This window comes from Neolamprologus brichardi, chromosome 2, assembly GCF_056152115.1.
Source record: "Neolamprologus brichardi isolate AB-2024 chromosome 2, ASM5615211v1, whole genome shotgun sequence".
Classification (NCBI taxonomy): Eukaryota; Metazoa; Chordata; class Actinopteri; order Cichliformes; family Cichlidae; genus Neolamprologus; species Neolamprologus brichardi.
In genome coordinates, this window is record NC_142105.1 from 26,757,114 (window position 1) to 26,777,307 (window position 20,194).

At 40.0% G+C, this 20,194-nt stretch overlaps 1 protein-coding gene across 1 annotated transcript; it reads left to right on the forward strand.

The window, feature by feature from the left end:
- Positions 1-743: 743 nt before the first annotated feature.
- Positions 744-16,939, forward strand: fbxw11a (F-box and WD repeat domain containing 11a). The gene is made up of 13 exons (XM_006781426.3): positions 744-886; positions 6,298-6,366; positions 7,120-7,339; positions 7,687-7,873; positions 8,121-8,211; positions 8,661-8,798; positions 9,275-9,393; positions 12,792-13,041; positions 13,259-13,377; positions 14,547-14,657; positions 14,737-14,815; positions 15,298-15,462; positions 15,572-16,939. Exons 1-12 carry the CDS (start codon positions 848-850, stop codon positions 15,457-15,459), a joined length of 1,584 nt encoding a protein of 527 aa, XP_006781489.1. The 5' UTR covers positions 744-847; the 3' UTR covers positions 15,460-15,462; positions 15,572-16,939.
- The last annotated feature ends 3,255 nt before the right edge of the window (positions 16,940-20,194 follow it).

Below are 20,194 nucleotides of genomic sequence, written 5' to 3' on the forward strand. Positions count from 1 at the left end.
GTTGCTGAGAAGGCAAACAAACTGACCTGCTTATTATGGTATTAAACCAATGATGGCGTAATAGACCGGAGGGTTGGGGATGTGAGTAATTCAAACCCATACACTTCGCAGGGATTCGCAGGAAAGCAACAACAGTTCAGCTAAGGTGAAGTTATCCCAAAGATCCTGGTTTATTGCCTTGCCTGGATTGCTCTGTTTAAAAGACAAAAAAAAACTGGACCAGGCTTTCCTGCGTCTGTATTGATGTAGTTTCAGGTTTTAAGCTGCAATGTTAATTCATCATTTTATTGAACTGGTTTCTGGTTGTTATAATGGTTGTTAGTGGTTCTTGTTACCACTTTTGATTATCTATGACTACTTTGTTGAATTTGTTTTACCCATGCATAATCCTGAGTTTGCTAAAGTGTGTATTTGAAAACTTTAAATTAAGCGTCATAAAGTATCTGTTTCTGTCATGCCGCATATTTAAAATAGCCAACATTCTGCAGCATCTCAGAGAAAAGCTATGCGGATGATTGATTTTGCCTTGGTGTATTCCTCTTCAGGATAGCAACAGCATCTTCATCAGTTTGCCTTTTTGTTTGGGGGAGTCACCGGGGAAGCCTTGGTAGCACGGCAGGCCAATCAATAAAAGGCAAAGAGGCGAAACCACGCCCACTTAGCCAAAATCTATCCAATCGGCGTGTTATTAAAGTCCATGGGCGTTACCATCCCCCACCCACCTTTTTGACACTGCCCTACCAAAGCTGTGTGGCTGAGCGAAGTGGATGACGTCTCTGAATTTGCGGGCCGCCGACGCAGGGCTGGGTTTCCATTTTCATAGCGAGTTTCGGGGGGGATCGTCAACATGGAGCAGGAGATGGAGGACAAAACGGTGGAACTGGTGGTAAGATCTTTTTCTATACGGTATTATGAACAACCGAATTGATCGCTGTCAGTGTTTTATTGAGGAAATCGCCGAGGCTCGATTCGACGCCAGGAACGGGCTGAAGCGACTTGTCGGGAGAGGTGGAGGAAAAAGGAGGGGGAACCAGAAATCAGAGGGAGGGCCTGAAATTATCGATACATTTTGCTACGAATGCTCCGCATACTGGTTGGATTGATTAACAAGTCCCAGACATCTCTCTCTGATAAATTTAAAACATGTGTTGGTTTGGGTACAGTTTGTACATAATGGGAAAAATTAAGAGGTTGATGTGCAATCGTCGGTCGAAGGCAGACGAGAATTCTTGGGGTAGCGTTTACTGCGGTGACGCTGCGCCACTTTAACTGGGCCCTGCCTGATTCTTAGCTAGCCGCCATGCTAATACTGACTAGAATGTCGTGAACTACGTAAATTTACGGGCAACGCGATGTTATATCATGTAGTTTTAGGGTAAGACCACTTACTTGGTAAATGGTGTGTCAGTCACATTTTTATATTTTATATGAACATAGCTAAAATCATAACAATGCGTTGCTTGTGTGTTTATATTTTTTAAGTGCGTAGAAGGAAGTGTATTGCTTTTTCATTCACACGGCGTTACCTCCACTAGCGAGCATTAGCAATTAGCTTAATAGCAAGCTTGCTAAATACGCTGCTTGACACCAATTTCTACATTAAAAACAAACGTCTGACTATGTCTAGAAAAACTATTTTTGTAACCACAAACATAAATTAAGACGACGGTATTGTTTTCATTTTTAGTCAATTAAATTTTGCCAAAAACTACTGGGTTTATTGTACATTGATTTTCTGCCTCGATAAACTAGCCAGCTAGGCTAACTGTAGCCTACGAACCGCTAACATTTACTCTGTGGGGTCAAAGTGGTCGTAAGAAAGACGTCAATTAATAGGAGGATCTGATTTGTTATGTCAGCGAAACTGACCTTTAAAAGAATTTCAGTTTACACGTGTTTGGAAGATCTATCGGTTTGTACAAGTAATACAGTGGTACTGTACAAATTAAAGGTTGAAAGCCGGGCCTAGTAATAATGTCTTATATTGCTTAGTAGATAATAAGATGTAGTCCTGTTAAGTTTGAAAAAAAGTTTCGTAAAAGAGCACCTAATATGTACTTGTACTAAAGAGTCATTTGCTTAAGCATTACAGGTGTCTATAGCCGCTGTCTGCCAAAAAGTGATTCCCCAGATGTTTGCATTCGTTTTTATGACTAATATACTTGCTAATTGTGATGTAATCAATAAGATTTACGAAGGGGCTATTATAAAATAAAGAAATTATGTGTATTGTAAGTATATAACTCTACAGTATTGTACCTACTCTAATTTCTAAATATAGTCAAGCGAGTTTTTTTTTTCCCCACTTAAAACATATTTCTAGAGCTGGTATGTTGTTTGTTGTAATATCTGTTGCTTTCTTATCCAGATGTCTTAAAAACGTTTTGTTAATCTCAATTAGACTTTTTAAAGGCGGGATAAAAATCACAAAATTGATGTCAAAAATATTTCATGAATGATAAACTATATTTTAACATGCCATTCACAACAGTTTGAGAATCCGCAATAATTTTTTTTCCCTTTGGCAAATAATCACTTTTTGGTACAACATCTATGAATGACCTAAATCATTCCTCAGTAATTAAGAGCAAGTTGCCTTAAATTGGTAATCTCACCAGATCACAAAGGGGCTTAAAAGTTTATCAGGAAAAATTGGAGGTTTAAATTGCAATGTGGGTAAATAAAGTGACATTTTTGTATGGTTTGAGTAGTAATTTGGCCTTTCAGTTGAAGTAAATGGTAAAACTTAAAACAGAATTTAAGTGCTTGAACAGCCTCAGAATTTGTGTCTAGTAATAAAAGCTATTTATCATATATTCATCCCATGGATTTCAATCAAACGCTTGGTCATAATTTTCTTGACCAAGGAAAAAAAGCTCAACATGTGATTAAAGTCATTAAATTACACTAAAGGATAAGACAAAGTGGAGCATAAATTGTTTACCTACACAGAAAATTGAGAATTTTGTCTGGGTTGTGTTCATGTGTTTAATTTAATTTATTTATTTGTCCCAGTGTTATTCACTAACCTCTCATGAGAGTGGGGATGGCAGAACAGTGGGTGGGGCTCATGTCAAAGCGAGAGTGACATTAATTGACGATTAATACCATTGCCCCTCCCTCTCCTCTACCTATCCCCACCCAGTTCATGTCTAATAATGCTTCCGTGTGTATGTTTATCAGTCTGTATCTGTGTGTGACGGGGTGTGTGTTCCTGCGCTCACCGTGCCAATGTGTGTAGCTCTAATACTGGTTTTTCCCCCTCACTATCCCCCACCTCTCTTCCTCCTCTCTCTCCACCTTTGATGGTTACACGCTCACTTCCTCTCAATTTCAAACCAAACCATATTTATTTATCCATTCTTTTTGTCCCGTTACACACATTTACACTTCACTTGTCCTGCTTCTCACTCCCCACCACTTCCATCCATCTATCCATTCATTGATCCATCTATTCACTCACCCTTTTTGGTTTCCACTTCCCAACATCCCCCCCCTTCCTTTACTTCCCACGTCTCTCTTGCTCTTCCCTTTCTCTTCCTCCCTCACCCTGTCCACTTCGTTCTCCTACTCCCTTCCTCTCTCTCTTTCACACAGTGCTCTGTGCCTCGCTCTCTCTGGCTGGGCTGCTCCTCGGTGGCTGAGAGTTTGTGTGCACTCAGGTGCCTGCAGAGCATCCCCTCCACCCGGGCTCACAACCAGGTTCTGCCTCTCTCCTCTTAATTCTGCTGCTCCTCCTCCTTTCCCCTCCTCCCTTGCCATCTCCTCACCCTTTACTTTTTCTTTGCCCACCCCACACAACTCCTCATACCACCTTGGTGCACACAGCACCCACTCACCCCCTCACCCTCCTACCTCCTCACCTTCCGTTGTCCTGTCCTCCCTGTTCGAAGCACTCTGCTCTTGGGTTCTTCTTTGGTGCCTCCTCAAACACTCTCTGCTTAAAAGTAATTTTATTTATACAAAGTATAACATACTACTTTCAGATCTTTTGAAACAGAACAGTGAAAATGATAAAGTTGCCAGTGCTTTGTCTTGTTTAACTAAAAAAAAAAAACAAAAAAAAAATCTGGATATGCCAAGTTTGAATAGTAAACTATTTCCTGAGTACTTTGGTATGGTAAGAGAAGGGATGCAAGGGTACCAGAGAATAACCATGCACTGAGGATTATTGTTTTCTCTCCTTCTACCTGGATGTGTGAGGGACGAGGTGGGGGTCCTCCTTCAAGCTCTGAGAGGCTACATGTTTGCTTGCTTGCCTGCCTAGCTAAACCTGGTGTCTTTTTTGTGTGTGTGAATTTTATTTCTTTTTGCTTTTTCTTTTCTTCTATGCATGATCATTAACACTAGTAAGACCACCATGGCTTCTTATCCTGTCTGCTTTGGTAATTGAGAAGACCATTATGGCTTCTTATCCCATTTGACTTGGAACTTGAAAAAATCCAAGTACAAAGTCTTGGTATTTGGATCTTTTTGTTTGTGTGGTTGTACTGATTGCAGCCACTCAGTTCTGTTGATTTTGCTCAAGCTCTTCCTGTAGCAGCATCACCAAAAGATGGTTATCTGCACTGAGCAAACTTGCAACAGCTCACACTTGAAGTATAAAAAAGTAAAATAAACAACAGTGTCTACATGACCGTGCAAGCAGCTTTCAGGATAGGGCTTGTTTATACTGCAAAGAAAACTTTTCAGCTCCTGAAAAAAGCTTTAACAGATGGGCTTTTATAATGTATGGACCAACAGGTACACACTGTAGATTTGTTTTACCCCCCCTGACATTACTGTTTTCACCCACACATTTATACAATAGCTCTGACCCTCTCTGAGATAAACCTTTTTTGTATCCCCAGGAAATGTATACATTAAGAAGTATAGCAGTAAACCTATAAATTACATAGATGAATTGGTGTGTTACAAATGTAGATATGGTTTAGATGGTTTTTGCTTTTTTATTTTTGCTGAGTGTACAGTTTGTTTTGAAGGCCTGTTAGCTCAGGAATATGCTTTTTTTTTTTTTTTTTTTTTTAAACAGTTAATCAAGCCTCCTAACATAAGCAGTTTGTATTTTTAACAACTCTAAATGATAAACCAGGAGCCCCCAAGAGTACAGTTGGTCTGTGATTTTTGCTGAATGTGTCTAATTAGGAATAACAATTGTTGTCTGCCGTTGGCTTCCAAACAAAGGCTACATCCACATGTACACGGGTATTTTTGAAAACGAAGATTTTCCGTTTTTGTTTTAAAAAATAATCCCGTCCACACGTAAATGCAGAAATGAAGGAAAACGCTGCTAGAAACATGCCAAGGTGGTTCCTAACCGTGTAGAAATGTTGGCCAATCAGAAGTCTAGAAGCCTCGGTGGGAAATGGTAAACAAAGATGGGGCATAGAAGCAGAACCGAGTCGTATGTGTGGAGGGACAGTAACTGTGTGTGTATGTAAGCATTTAAACACTGCAGAGAGTACAATTAACAGTATTGTAGAAATTCATTTTACCGAAACAATAACGTGGCACACAGTGTGACGTCAAAAAAGGCGCACACCTTTGACGCTGCGTTTTCTCCGTTTTCCTCGTCCACACGTAAATGCAAAAGCGGAGTTTTCGAAAATATCCACCCTGGCAGGCGTTTTTAGAAATCTCCGTTTTCAGTCACCAAAAACACCGTTTACGTGTGGACGAAAGGTGCAAACGCATAGAAAAATCTGCGTTTTCAAAAATACCCGGATACGTGTGGACGTAGCCAAATATACATACTCTAAGGAGGCCAATAGTTTTAGTTGAATGTACAGAACATGTCAGTACATGAGCTGTGGATAACAATGTTAGTATTAAAGTTTCTATAGCATGTTTGCAGTCCATTTACAAAGGATGCTAGAAATGGCTTAGATCTTATTTTCTTTCTATCATTTGTATCTCAAAGACCAATATCTCTTTTATTACAGTTATACCTGAGCTGAGTGCCAGTGACATACCCAAGATTTTGCCTTTTAATTTCCTGTCCAGACTATTTGACCCACATCACAGACAAGCAAGAGGATAGATTCTTTGTTGCAGCACTTTGTTTTCTCTTCTTATTTTCTTTTCTTTCCTCACTTTGTGTGTGTGTATGCAAGGCTGTTTGTGCGTGCACGTCTCAGAAACTTGATGGTTACCCCCTCCTTGGCTGTGTTTGTTGCATTCTTGCGCCAAACGCTATCCACACTGCTGCCCCAGCTCTGAAAGTGCCTTTTAAACACAGACTGAGTGAGAATGAAACACTAACCTGTGGCACGTCTTTGTTTTGTTCTTTATCCACAGAACACATCAGGGATGGAGTCACAGAACCTTGTGGACGATCTGTCGCCAAAGAAGAATACAGTTCTCAAGGTGTGCTTTATTACAGTATTTCAAATGTACATACAACATTGGTATGGTTTATTATTTAAGAATTGTTTTAACTTTTGTTAAAGCTTCAGTTGACTTTAAAACTATTACGATTTGGACCTTTTTGGATTCTTAAAATACAGTAACCTTTGATATTTACATTAAAGGTTTTGTTGTCTCCTGCTGCAGTTCAAATGAAAACACCACTAATCAGTCTCTCTCTCTGTCTCTCTACTGTGTGTCTGGAGCTTTATTGCGTGGCAGTAAATATTTATTTTGAACTTTCGGCAGCATTAATCCCCTTCATTCACGCCTATACATGGGTTTCAATAAGCACAGCAACTTTGAGCTTCAGTGTCTCCCCCACCTTTTTTGCCTCAATGTATTTATTTTTATTTCGAAAGCTTTCTAGATGGGAAAAATAAAATCATTTAGTAACATTAGATTGCATTACTTGAAAAACTACATTTGAGTTCAAATCGTTTTTAATGCCATGGTGTTAGCTGGGAAACTATGCACTGAAGAACTTCAAGTAAGTTCACCAATCCACAGGTGACACTCCCAGTCAGCATTTTCTGTTCATACAAAAATGAGCTGCTGCTCAAAGTTTGGTATACAGTTGAAATGATTTCCTGTGTCACAGCGGGAGCCTGAAAGATTTAACTGACTGGATTTGCGTTATGTGACTATTTATCAACATCTTCTCAGTCTAACACAACTAGACATTTAATCTTCATGTGCTCCTGATATTTACAGCTTAGTAACGGTCCTGTTGTGGGATCTCGTAAACGCCCGTCAGAGGGGAACTATGAGAAGGAGAAGGAGCATTGCATCGCCCTGTTTGACCAGTGGTCGGAGGCCGAGCAGGTGGAGTTTGTTGAGCGCCTGATTTCCCGTATGTGCCACTACCAGCACGGCCACATCAATTCCTACCTCAAACCAATGCTGCAGAGGGATTTCATTACTGCACTGCCAGGTACCAACAGAGATTAGCAGATGTTTGTTACCCACAGGTTTTGCATGACGTACATCTTCCCTAACTGCATCGTAGCTCAACAAAGTTGGGTGGTCAAAAAGTCTTTGACCACCCAACTGTGTGTATATATGTGTATAAATTTTATTTTTTATTTTATTTTAAAAGGTAAACAGAAACATAAAACCCTTTCTAACCTTTTTATAAGCATTTTAAAGGAATAAACGCAACTTGATTTATTGATTGTCTTTGAACAATTCAGAATAAATGAGCTCTGGGGACAGATAAACTAACGAGGTGAGGTAATGTCACTGCTTGCACTTGGTCACCTCTTTTCCCCCTCTGTCTAGCCCAAGGCTTGGATCACATAGCGGAGAACATCCTGTCTTTCCTGGATGCACGCTCGCTGTGTGCAGCAGAGCTGGTATGTAAGGAGTGGCAGAGGGTCATCTCTGAGGGTATGCTGTGGAAGAAGCTCATTGAACGCATGGTCCGAACTGATCCGCTCTGGAAAGGCCTGTCCGAGAGACACCAGTGGTAAGACCGAATGCAGGCACTCCCAGATGCAGGTTAATAAGAAAATGAAAATGATATTGTAATGTGTATTGAAAGAAATCTGTTTAAAATATGGGTAAAAAAAATGTAAAAGGTTAATTTTACATACAGGAAAGCCTGAGGATAAAGTGGAAAGGTTATCCTTGGTTGGGCTTTAGTGTCTGCTTCACATGCAGAAATTCCCAGTGCACAAAGGCGAGTGTCATTCTCTCTCTTCCCCCCACCTCAGGGAGAAATATCTGTTCAAGAACCGCACCTCAGAAATCCCACCCAACTCCTACTATCACTCCCTCTATCCCAAGATCATTCAAGATATAGAGGTAAGTCATAACGCCTAATGTGATTACATTCTCATTATTTTTATGACTTTCAATTTTTTTATTTTTTTTTATCAGTTTGTATTATTGCACCAGATATTATTTGTCATCATGATTTTTTTTTTTAAAATGGACTTAAGTAAGCAAACCATTTATAGGCATAACTGTATAAGTTTGAAAATAACAAAATTAGTTACTGAGCTTCACATGGATTATTATTTTGGATTCAGCAAAGAGCAATGTGAATGTAATTATCCTCTCGAACGATTAAGTTTTATTTTCACGTTCACATTTTGCTACACTCGTACAAAGACTTCTTGATTATGAGTAATAAATGAAAAGATGATTTATTGTTTTCGTGTTGAATTATCATCACAATAATGCTGAAACCATTTTGTAGCGTGGTAGATGTTGCATCTGTCACAGACCTCTTTGTTTCTCTTTCCATCTAGACTATTGAGGCTAATTGGCGATGTGGCAGACACAACTTGCAGAGGATTCAGTGTCGCTCAGAAAACAGTAAAGGGGTTTACTGTCTCCAGTACGATGACGACAAGATCATCAGTGGCCTTAGGGACAATTCCATCAAGGTAACCGAATCTTGGTTATAAATAAAACCTATTATTTTTGTGTTTTTTCTCTTTATGGCTTACCATCTTACTGTGTGTGGTGTTGGTCTGGACCAGCAGAGAGTGAGACAGAGAACAAGTGAATTATAGGAAAGAAAGTCTCAACTCCAGACATGCTGTGTGTTCCACTTATCTGTCTGCCTGTGAGGGGCCTGCAAGAAGATGAGGATGAAGAGAAGGGGTGGATAGGGGAGGAGAAGAGCAGATTTGTCATCTTATTGTTATGTAGGAGGCTGACGCACAGAGAGGGAACAGCTGAATGGCTCTTATGCACATCAGTGCAGCAGTAGGGAAATGGGGCATGAATGCTGCTGTGAGACTGGGCCATTCTTAGCATGACCCAAATCTGCATTCTTTTAAAAACAATTTCTTTCTTTGTCTAAATCTTCCTATGCTTTACTCATCTCTTCAATTTATTCATTTTTTGCTCCTTTTAGATCTGGGATAAACAGACTCTGGAGTGTCTGAAGATACTGACCGGTCACACAGGCTCAGTATTGTGTCTCCAGTATGATGAGAGAGTCATTGTGACCGGGTCTTCTGACTCAACTGTCAGGTACAGTGCATCTTTTTTCCAGAAATAACACAGGGTGTTTTTTGGAGTAGGTCAAAGCTATGTCAGCAAGATGAACAAATGGTTCAAGTTACTGAAGAGAAAGTTGTGAATAAAGCAGAGGATACCACTCGGTATGAATACATTGTATCACTATATTTACTTCTGCTTTTGCTACATTTTCAGTTTCAACACTCATAACTTTTTAAAAATGCTCTCAAAATGCAGGCAAGTGTTTGAAAATAACCTTTTTTTTTTTACACAATCCCATGACATGGATATCTATGTAGATAATTGGAATTGGTTTAAAGCCATAGGACAGAGGTGTCAAACTCAATTGCACAGGGGGCCAAAACTCACTTTAGGTCGTGGGCCAAACAAGATAAAGATTTATTGAACACACTAAAACAATGTTTTTTTAAACATAAATATGAATAAAAACAGACAGGAATATTATTCCAGATTAAATAAACTTAAAAAAAAATAAACTAACTTTAAATATTTTGCTCTTCATAAAAATATATCCTGTCAAAATTATGCAAGTTAGAAATATGAACATGCTGCCAGAAACCCCAGAAAAAATAAATGAAAACATACACAAGGTTGGAGCCGCATGTAGACGGAGCTGGGCATTGCTTCAGGAATGGAACTAATAAACTGTGCGGGCCATTCAGTGTCATACTTTGCCTTGAGTGTATCATTACACTGCAGCTCCATCTGAATCTGCACAGGTGCAGTTCAGCAAAGTGCGCTGACTTGGTTCAACATTACTTGGCAACAGGGAAAGTGAGGCAGGTTGCATTGGTGCATTTGTGACAGCTTCACTTGAAATGCCTTCACCGCATCATATATGCCATGTTCATTAGCTGAGCTCAAAAACTCTATTGAGAACTTTTCCCCAACTCAGCCAACGGACCTCTGTATGATAAGGAATGTCAGCAAACTCTGAATCTATTTCCCACACAAAAGACTGAAATTGACGGTGATTTAAACTTTTGGCTCAGATAAAATTTAGGTTTAGGTTTGCGTTACGGTGATCATTACATGCTCCATTTTTAGGACTTTACAACACAGCCTTTCCTGGTGTATGATGCAGTGATATGCTGTTAACTCACCGGTACAGTTCTCCTCCTGCATCTTTACTCGCATCCTGCCGATTAGTCCGCTTTTTTTCACCGCACAACACCGGCGCTCCATCTGTTGTAAGTCCAACAAGTTTGTCCCAGGGCAGTTTCATATCGGTTAGACTTTGACATACGTTTTAAAAAATGTCTTTTCCTATCGTTGTCCCGTGCATTGATTTAATGTTCAATATTTCCTCTCCACGGATGAAGATGGTCAGCTGTGCAATGCATGTCTATACTTTCATCCACAGCAAGAGAGTATGCAATGAAGTTTTTGCTTCTTTCACACAACTGTGTTCTTAAATCAATGGCCATCTCACAAACCCAATCAGCAATCGTATTTCTCCTCAGGCTCACATTTGCCAAAATCTGCGTTTTGTCTGGACACAAGCTGTTGCACAGCTTCATCATGCAGCTCTTCAGAGTGGTACTGGGCTGATTTGGCTATCTCCTCTGCTACAAAAAAACTTGCTTTCACAACAGCTTCCCTTTGTGATTTTTGCTCTGGTGAAAAAAAGTCTGCTGAAATGTCAGATTCTTCTTTAGCTCTTCTACTTTCTGTAGTTTCTGCATTTAGGTTTTTCAGCTTATCCTGACGTTTTGTCTGGTAGTGCCGTCTTAAATTAAATTCCTTAATTACAGCCACATTAGCTCCACTAATAAGACACATGGGTTTACCAGCAATGTTTGTAAACATGTATTCAGTCATCCACTGGCACTGAAAGGCTTTGCTTTCAGAATCAACTTTCCTCTCCACCATTGTGAGCGGCCAGTTTCGCAATAACAGAAGTTTGACTTGATTGACGCGGGAATGTTCCCAGTTAGCCTAGCGTTCAGTAAGGAGGCTGCAGCGCTGCATTATGGGATCTGTAGTTTGTATATTATTAGTGCCTCATATCGCCGGGCCATGCATAACAATAATAGTACATCTATATAAAATGATCTCGCGGGCCAGATATAAATGTACGCCAGGCCGGATGTGGCCCGTGGGTCTTGACTTTGACACATGTGCCATAGGAGATCCTATGTGGTACAAGGTTTGTGTTTGTTGTTTTTTTGTTTGTTTTGTTTTGTTTTTTTTGTTGTTGTTGTGTTTTTTTTGTTTTGTTTTTTTTTTTGGTCTGCATTTTCTTTTAGATTTCTTAGATTGGTTACTGATACATCAAATTAAACAAAGTGTTAGAGCTTGACTTGGAACCAGGAATTTTTTCCAGCTAAGAGCTCCAATTGGATTAGAAAGAAAAAGCAACCACTCAGAATCCTTTACACTCTTCTCCCATCCACACAGCAGCAGTTTATGCTATGAGCTTGAAATCCTTGTCTCATATCCACACTTACAGCCAGGTTAATATTGCCAGCTAACATAACTTGCATGTCTTTGGACTGCAAGAGAAAATGAGAGCACCTGGAGATTTTTAGTAGTCTTATTTATGTATTTCTTTTTTTTTTTTTATGTTAATTTGACATAATTTAGTAATATGTTTGGTAAATGTGCTTTTCTAACAGCATCCCATCCATCTTGTAAAAGCTTAGAATGCTCAAAATACTTTATGCATGTATTGAGGAATCCTAATGTGTGCTTGTTTCACAGCCGGTCATGACTACAGCCGGTGTTGTGCATCTAAGAAATTGAATATAAAAACTTTAGCATATATCCTATCAAAATGAATTAGTTTTACTGTTTTTATTGGAGATAGTTGGATGCATTTCATTGCAGATATTAGACGTCTTGGCTTGTTGTGTATAGCTTGACGCTTGTTTGGCTACTGCACACAGAAGCTCAACATTATTTCTCTTATTACTTCACACTTCAGGCGTACTCACTGGGCAGTATCCAAGGAAAATGTGACTTCACTTCCTTAGCAACAGTTTGACAGGCACTTTGTTTGTGGGTTTGGTTGTCAGCTTTTCCAGAGTGTTGTGCGTTTGACTCTTGGCGCCTTAGTACAGCTCACTGTGTGTACATGTCTGAAGTGTGAGATACACTCTATTACAAATCTAGAAAAAAAACTAAAATCTCGTGTGTCTCTATTGTTTTTCATTTTCCTTTGTTTTTCTTCCATGTCCTTTCCATCTCCTTTTTGACCTCTCTTCCTGTTGCCCCCATCTCATTTTTCTTTCCTTCAATCATTTTCCACTGTCTCATTTCTTCTTTGTTTTTACACCCCGTCCCTTGGCATGTCTGTTTTTCCTTCTTGCCATGTTCTGTTTTCTTCCTCTTTCTGTCACCTTTGCCTTTAACATTCGACCCTGCTGACGTCTCCCTCCACTCTACAGGGTGTGGGAGGTAACGACGGGTGAGGTGCTGAACACATTGATCCACCACAATGAGGCAGTTCTTCATCTGCGTTTTGCAAATGGGTTGATGGTCACCTGCTCCAAGGACCGTTCAATTGCAGTCTGGGATATGGCCTCGCCTACTGACATCAGTCTACGCCGCGTCCTGGTGGGACATCGGGCTGCCGTCAATGTGGTTGACTTTGATGACAAATACATTGTGTCTGCCTCAGGGGACCGCACTATAAAGGTGACGACAGTTAGAGAAATGTTCCTTTACAAATTATTCCTTTTTTTTTTTTTTTCTTTTTCTTTTCCAGAAATATTATCCATCTGATAAAATTTTGATTAATTTGATGTCAGAGTTTTAGTTTTATTTATCAGTAGAACAGATGTACATGATTAAAAACCCTCTGACTAAAAGTTCCTTAAATGTTGTAAACTTTCTGTGTTGTCCCCCTGTGTAGGTATGGAGCACCAGCACCTGTGAGTTTGTTCGTACTCTAAATGGTCACAAGCGGGGAATTGCCTGTCTACAATACAGAGATCGGTTGGTGGTTAGTGGCTCATCTGACAACACAATTCGGTATGTGTGTGTGAAATTCATGGCTAAACTAGCAAACATATGTCCTCAAATTTAAAATCCGGTAGTCAGTTAAAACCATGGCCTTTGTTAGCAGATAAAGTCATGCTACGTAATACAGGCAAGCAAAGAAGCAAAGTAATTTGGGATTATGTAGAATACCTGTCAATGTTTCACTATTAAACACCTCTTAAATAAATGAAATGTCTGGCTAACGTGTTCGGCCTCCTGATGGGGCAAGATTACAGTAGCTGAGTTTATGATTGCAAAAAAGAATGTCTGATATGTTTGTTCAGTTATGTTTACATCTTCTTTTATTTGTATTCACCATCAAATGACTCAAGGAATGAGTGTAGAGGGCAGCCAGTGTAATGAAGATCCCAGAGTTGGCTTGTTTATGCTCAGTTTTGGCAACAGACATATTTGTTAAATACTTCGCTGTGGCGTCATTCTGTGAGCAGCCATCAGCATTATGATTTTTGTGGTGTACATAAGTGGAAATTTTAGGTACCTCTTGGAGATGTGCCCCCAATCACCTGACTCTTACCTGCAACCTGTCACCTAACAGCTCAGTCTAGTCGCTGTGTCTTATTTGAATCCCTGCAGTACTACAAACTGATTGCAGTTGGAAAACTCTTTGAAGCTTTGTTGTGTTATTTTGATGGATTTTTGATGTACAGTAGAATGTGGTTCCAAAGCTCAATGTCAATAATGTGTTGCATTTCTATTTCTTAACTTGCAGTTTTCACAGGGGAGATTTTTACTTGAAGGGGCAGCGAAAGGAATTGCGATTGCATCAGCATAATACACAATCAGCAGACACGTTAGGGCAAATGGATAAATATTGAGTCTTTGGTCTTAGCAGTCACTTTATTTGGCAACTAGATTGTGCCTTCGTGACTGACTTAAACATAAGGAGTTATGCACAACTGTTAGTTGTCTGTTTGAAGTCTGTAAATAAAAAGTGTTCATGTTAAATTCAGCTAAAATATTACAACCTTAGAAACTGACAAGCATTTGCAATTTCTTTTTCTCTCAACAAGTGAGCTGAAAGTTTAAAAGTCCCAGTTTGACTTGTCAGTGTTTGGAATGACATTTTGGCACAGATTGCTGTGTAAACACTGCAGGGTCTGGATCTTGGTGTTTGTTTACGAAGGCTTCTCTTTCTGCAGGTTATGGGACATAGAGTGCGGGGCATGCTTACGAGTGTTGGAAGGTCACGAGGAGTTGGTGCGCTGCATTCGCTTTGACAACAAAAGGATTGTCAGCGGCGCCTACGACGGGTAAGTCATGTAAATACACAGTTTTGTGCACAGACTTTTGTTTTGGGTTTGTTTTGTGACATTTTGATTTGCCGTGCAGCAAAATTAAGGTATGGGACCTGCAGGCAGCCCTGGACCCACGAGCCCCAGCCAGCACATTATGTCTGCGCACTCTAGTGGTGAGTAACAGCGATTTAGCATCCCCAAGTGTCTGACTAATGAAGTGAGTGCAGCGCCTCTGGGGGAGGGGAAAAAATGTGGATGTTTGCCTTTTTCTTACTAAAAATACAAGGAAATTTAATTTTGATAGTTTTAACTACCAGTAAATGTCACTACATTTAATGTGCATATTTGTTGATATTCAATGTAATCACCATCCAGATATTAGTTTGTACATTCACCTAAATCAAACTAAAAACATTATGAATGCTCTTGAAAATACTCTCCACTAAATCTTATTGCTCTTTATTAAATAATTGTGTGTATAGAGCACTGGGTATGGATGATTCATTACAAATTAACTGTGTAACTCTGGTGGAAAACCCATTGTTTGAACTTCTAGTCAGGCCTCTTTAATTTATGGAGAACAGTAGTTCTTTTAATAATCTAGCTCTGTGTGCTTATTATGTAAAAATTATTTCCTAATTTGTTGTGTTTTCAGGAGCACTCTGGTCGCGTGTTCCGTCTGCAGTTTGATGAGTTTCAGATCATCAGCAGTTCTCACGACGACACCATTCTGATATGGGACTTCCTGAACGTCTCAACCAACGGCCAGTCAGAGGGACGGTCTCCTTCGCGTACCTACACGTATATTTCTAGATAGCAGGTACCTAGATACACCTGGCACTGTAAAACCTTTCTATAAAAATCCAGCATTCTGTGTTTACCCTTGTGGTGCAGACCCACCTGTGTGACACTCTGGCTTTCTCACCCAGGTGTCACCATCAACCGTACCCTTTCTTGGAGGAACCCAGGGCTGATTGGTTGATCGGTGCATCCGTCATGGAAAGGAGCCCATCTCTTCTCGTTCCTCCTTGTCATCTCTCTGTCCATCTCCCACTCAGACCCCACCACCTCCTCCTCTCTGCCAGTTCTGACAGACTCTAAGCTTGTGCCCATTGCCTGCCCAGTAAAGCGACATATACACACACAGGTCAACACTGATGAGGATTCCCTACTACAAAACCAATGCAGCGCTCCCAAGAAGCTCACCTTCTACTACTAATTTATGTTTTGTAAAGTACACTAATGACAGTATTAACTTAGACCTTATATAAGTCACAAGCTCCCCCCCCCCCCCCCCTTTTTTTTCCTTTTTTTTTTTTTTTTTTGTCCCCTTGATACAAACTTAAAGCAGCTGCTTCTCCTCAGTTTTCAGTCCCAGCCAAAACTGGTTTCCACTGATATGGAATTGCTTATAGATATATATTTATAAATATATATATTACATAGACACGTGCACACACAGACACACATATGTACACGCACAGTGGCACAGTTGGACAGAGGATGACCGGAGCTGTGATGCGGGAGACAGAGACTCTTTACTCAGCTCTAGGAAAGAAGGGAAGGATGGGAGCTGGAGGGAGTGAAGGAGGGAGGGAGAAGTGTTTGGGATTGCATCCCTTCCTCCCTTTCACTCTCTCTTATGTCTCCCTGTCTCTCTCTTTCTCTCCACCCACCCCACCCTTCCTACGCTCCCTCTCCCCAACCTCCAGAGATGCACACTCGTTTGGAATATGGGGGTGCGCGCACATACACACTCAAAGTTTGCAAGAGTGTGTGTGTGTATGTGGACTTGTGAAATGGCAGAACGGAGCAGAAGCGTCACAGACATGCATGTGAGGGTGCCTTGGATACAGCATCCTGGTACACCTCTGCTCTTTTTTTTTTTTTTTTTTTTTTTTTTTTTTCTTAAACTCTTTTCGTTTTTTTATTACTGTTCTAATTTTATTTGAGTATTTTTGGTTCTTAGTACAAAAAAAAAAAAATCATACTAAGCGTAGTCCTTTCTTCCCACCCTCTTGCTCTTTCTGTCTTCTTCCTCATTCTTTCTTCTAATCTTGACCTCTTGTCCATCTGTCCCTTTCACACCATCTTTCTCTCCTTACATCATCATCATCATCGTGCTTGCTTTGGTTATGAGAGAAGCTGGAATTCAAGAGCTCAAATTTAGCTGTAAACGGAGTTGTCTTGTCAAAAATTGTGTTGTATATTAAAAATGATTTTTTAAAGAAGAAAATGACCTTATTGTGAATAAAGTACTTGACAGTGGTGGAGTGTTGAGCCAACTGTAACATGAATGAGTGTCTAGTTGTCTATCTGTTCTCGTCTGTGTGGATGGCACGTGTGGTGTATGTGTGTGTTGCACTGCCTCTCCATCTGACTGAAAGTTCATTAGGCCTTTATCTGAAGTATATTGTAAACAGGCTAGATGGGAAGGAAGTAGCTGTTGTTACCTACAAGAAAACCGTTGGACCGAAAATACCCTTACACACAATGACACTTAATGTATTCTATCAGATTGCTTGCAGACACACATTGTTTGGAGTACATGCGAATCTGAAAGAATGCTGCATGTAAATGCTGTCTGTCAACATGGAACATAGACCTTTGGCAGGTCTATGTTCTTTTACCCTATTGCGTTTTCTAAATAGAAATGGCGTTTGTTTTTGGGGTTTTTTCCTGTTATTTTAAAAATTAAAAAGGATGGCAAGCATTATAAGAGCACACCTCGTCCTGAACATGTACATTAGGTACTGCACAAAATTTGAGTACAAAAATGTTTAACATAAAATCCATGGGGAAATTCTCAGTTCTCCCTACTAGTGATCATCAATTTCAGTCTCCGATTAATGAAGACGTTCAGAAAATGAGTGCCAGTGGCTGAGAGTTTGAATGTAACGGAAGCCAGTTTGCATCTTGGCCTCAATAGTCAACTATGAGATAGAAATATATATGAGAGAAAAAGATATAGATTTTCTGCTGGTGAGGTTGTATTCCCTGTTGCTACTGTTCAAGTATTAAATGCAGCCACCAGGTGGGGGTATAAACTCAGCTTTCTCCTACAAGCCGATCTGTTTATGAGTCTGTGCCTCTGTGACTGTTGGGTAGCCAGGTTTGGAGTCTAAACAACCTGTTACAGCAGATCACATGCCCACTGTTGTAAACACTAACTGTGAAGGAGGGATGTATACTTTAAAAAGCTTACAGTGGAGGACTTCTAGCAAAGCTCTGGGTAGTGTAGTTGAGGTCTATAATACATTTGTTATTGTGCAGTGTGTTTTCTCTAGGAGGAAGAGAAGGAGGGGAGGTGGCCTGCTGAGGGGGTTGGTTTTCTTCATTTCTGGGTTTAGTTCAGTATAGTAGAATGTTTCAAATTCTGGGAATAAGTTATATGGGATGGATTTGTGCTTGGTGGAGCACCATTAATATATGATGTGTGTATGTGTTGGATATGGGTGTGTGTGCTTCCTCTGGGTCTGTGGGATTTTGGCCCATAATTCCTGCAGCTCTCAGGTCACAGCTCCGTTCTCACGCACATATTTGGCATTCCTTCCTCGACATGATTACCATACACCTTCCACTCCGGGTTTGGCTATGCGGAATATTTCCATCATTCCCGAGTGGAACTGGAGCAACGTTCCAAAAATGAACAGCTCGCCCCACCGCCACCACCCCCTACTCACTTGTCTTTATCCTATCCCTCCCACCTCACTGTCTCCTCCTTGTACAGCCCCCCAGTACAGATTCCTGCTGCTTTGCAACAGGAATCCTCTGGTACAACCCTTTTCCCCCCTGAGTCAGCTGTTTGTGTCTGCAGACATGATTGGGTCATTTGGCAGTGACATCTTTTCACTGACCTCCTGCTAGGATAGGGAAGGAAGGGGAGGGATGGGGGATAAGATGAGCAAAGAAGCAACTATGAAACTGTATCTCACTACTGCTTGTTGTCTGATCCTCCATGATGGAAATTGACTGCAAAGCTTTACAGCAGGGAAGTGACTGCTGGTTTTTGCACAGCAACTAATGCTCAGTATTTTTTTTAAAGTATTTTCAAATGGTTCCTGTGTTAGGCTGGTAAATCTTAGATATGTATTTTCCATGCATTTTAATGTCTGAGCTACAGTGACTAATTCAGCCCATAGTGACTATGAAAACTTGAGAACCTGTTCTGCCGAGGTCCCCTGCATCTTGACTCTGTTAGACATCTGTTGGTAAAAGAACTTCTAGTTTGGAGGGTGTATTTTTGTTGCTGTATTTCAACTTCCATTTCAACTTCACAGTACCTCCCAAATCTGGCTGGTGAAAAAGAGGCAGGTTTTTGCCATTACTCAGCATTCCTGTGGTATTTGCTCAGAAACCGTTTCAAAACTTTTATACAGTTTAACAAAAAATGAATAAAATAATGTGCTATCAACAAATTTTAATTTGCAGCCAGTATCTTGTTATAAATGCAAAAAGTAAGCCTCATACAAATGGGCAAAATTGGTTGTTGTAAGTTATAATTTTATATCAAAATACTCGATACTGTTACTGTGATATTTATCTCCTGCATGCTTAAAATATTGTTAGATACTGCAAACCCTGCTTGTCTCAGATTTACAGCATTAGATCACCAATTCTCCCACAAACATATAAAAGAGATTAAACCTGCGACTACTAGTTGTTTACACATTTGCCTAATAAATGAAAGATAGCTGGTTTTATCCTGGTAGGACACACAAATCCCTTGAGGGTTACAAAAAGCAGGGCATCTTACATAAAAAAACAGGCATAAGGATTGACCTGATCGTAGCTTATGGAGCTCAAACCTAACGCCTTCTAAAGCTTTTCAATCAAAGGTGATGTCTTGAGATTTTGTTTTTTCAATCAGTCCGAAAACCAAACAGTGATGAATCTGTTATTTAAATCAATTATTTTATCACAGTTTTATTTAGTGTGTGTGTGTGTGTGTGTGCGTGTTTGTGTGTGAATGTTCATCTGTAAAGAACAGAGCTCTTACTCAAATTGTTAAATAGTCTCAGAGGCTGATTGGTGACCCACAGTTGAACCCAGATACCTGTAGATGTGGCCTAGACAGTTACAGCGGTTAGCTGGGTACTGGTGTTACTTAACCAGTTTGCATAGTGAGTTTCTCTTCCTCTTGTAGAAAGGCTTCTAATGCCAAAGCGTAGAACAACAAAAAACAGCTTTGTTCCAGCAGCTACCACTCAGAAGTCACAATTTTGCAATCCTACATAATGCTGCATAAGTTCTATTATAATTTATCTATCTCAGTGTGTTGTATTTAGCTTATCTTTTGTGTGCTTGTTCAGAAGATCTGCATGTGAGGACCCTTAATGCAGACCAAATCTACGTAGAGGTGAGCCTGAACCTGAAAAAACAAGTTCTAAATGATATAAAACACAGAAAGCTATCGGCCCATTGTATTACAGTAGCTAGAACTTACAAAACTTTTAATATTTGGCCAAATAATTTACTTAGATATTTAATTTTTAAATGAAAACAAAAAGGCTGCCAAGTGATAGGTTTTCGAACAACGTATTAATCACTAG

Bases quoted from the DNA above. Each gene is read 5' to 3' on its own strand.
- fbxw11a (XM_006781426.3), top strand. From the start codon at position 848: ATGGAGCAGGAGATGGAGGACAAAACGGTGGAACTGGTG. The intron at 6,367-7,119 runs GTGTGCTTTATT...TGATATTTACAG, and splicing joins AGAAGAATACAGTTCTCAAG to CTTAGTAACGGTCCTGTTGT. The intron at 13,042-13,258 runs GTGACGACAGTT...CCCCCTGTGTAG, and splicing joins CAGGGGACCGCACTATAAAG to GTATGGAGCACCAGCACCTG.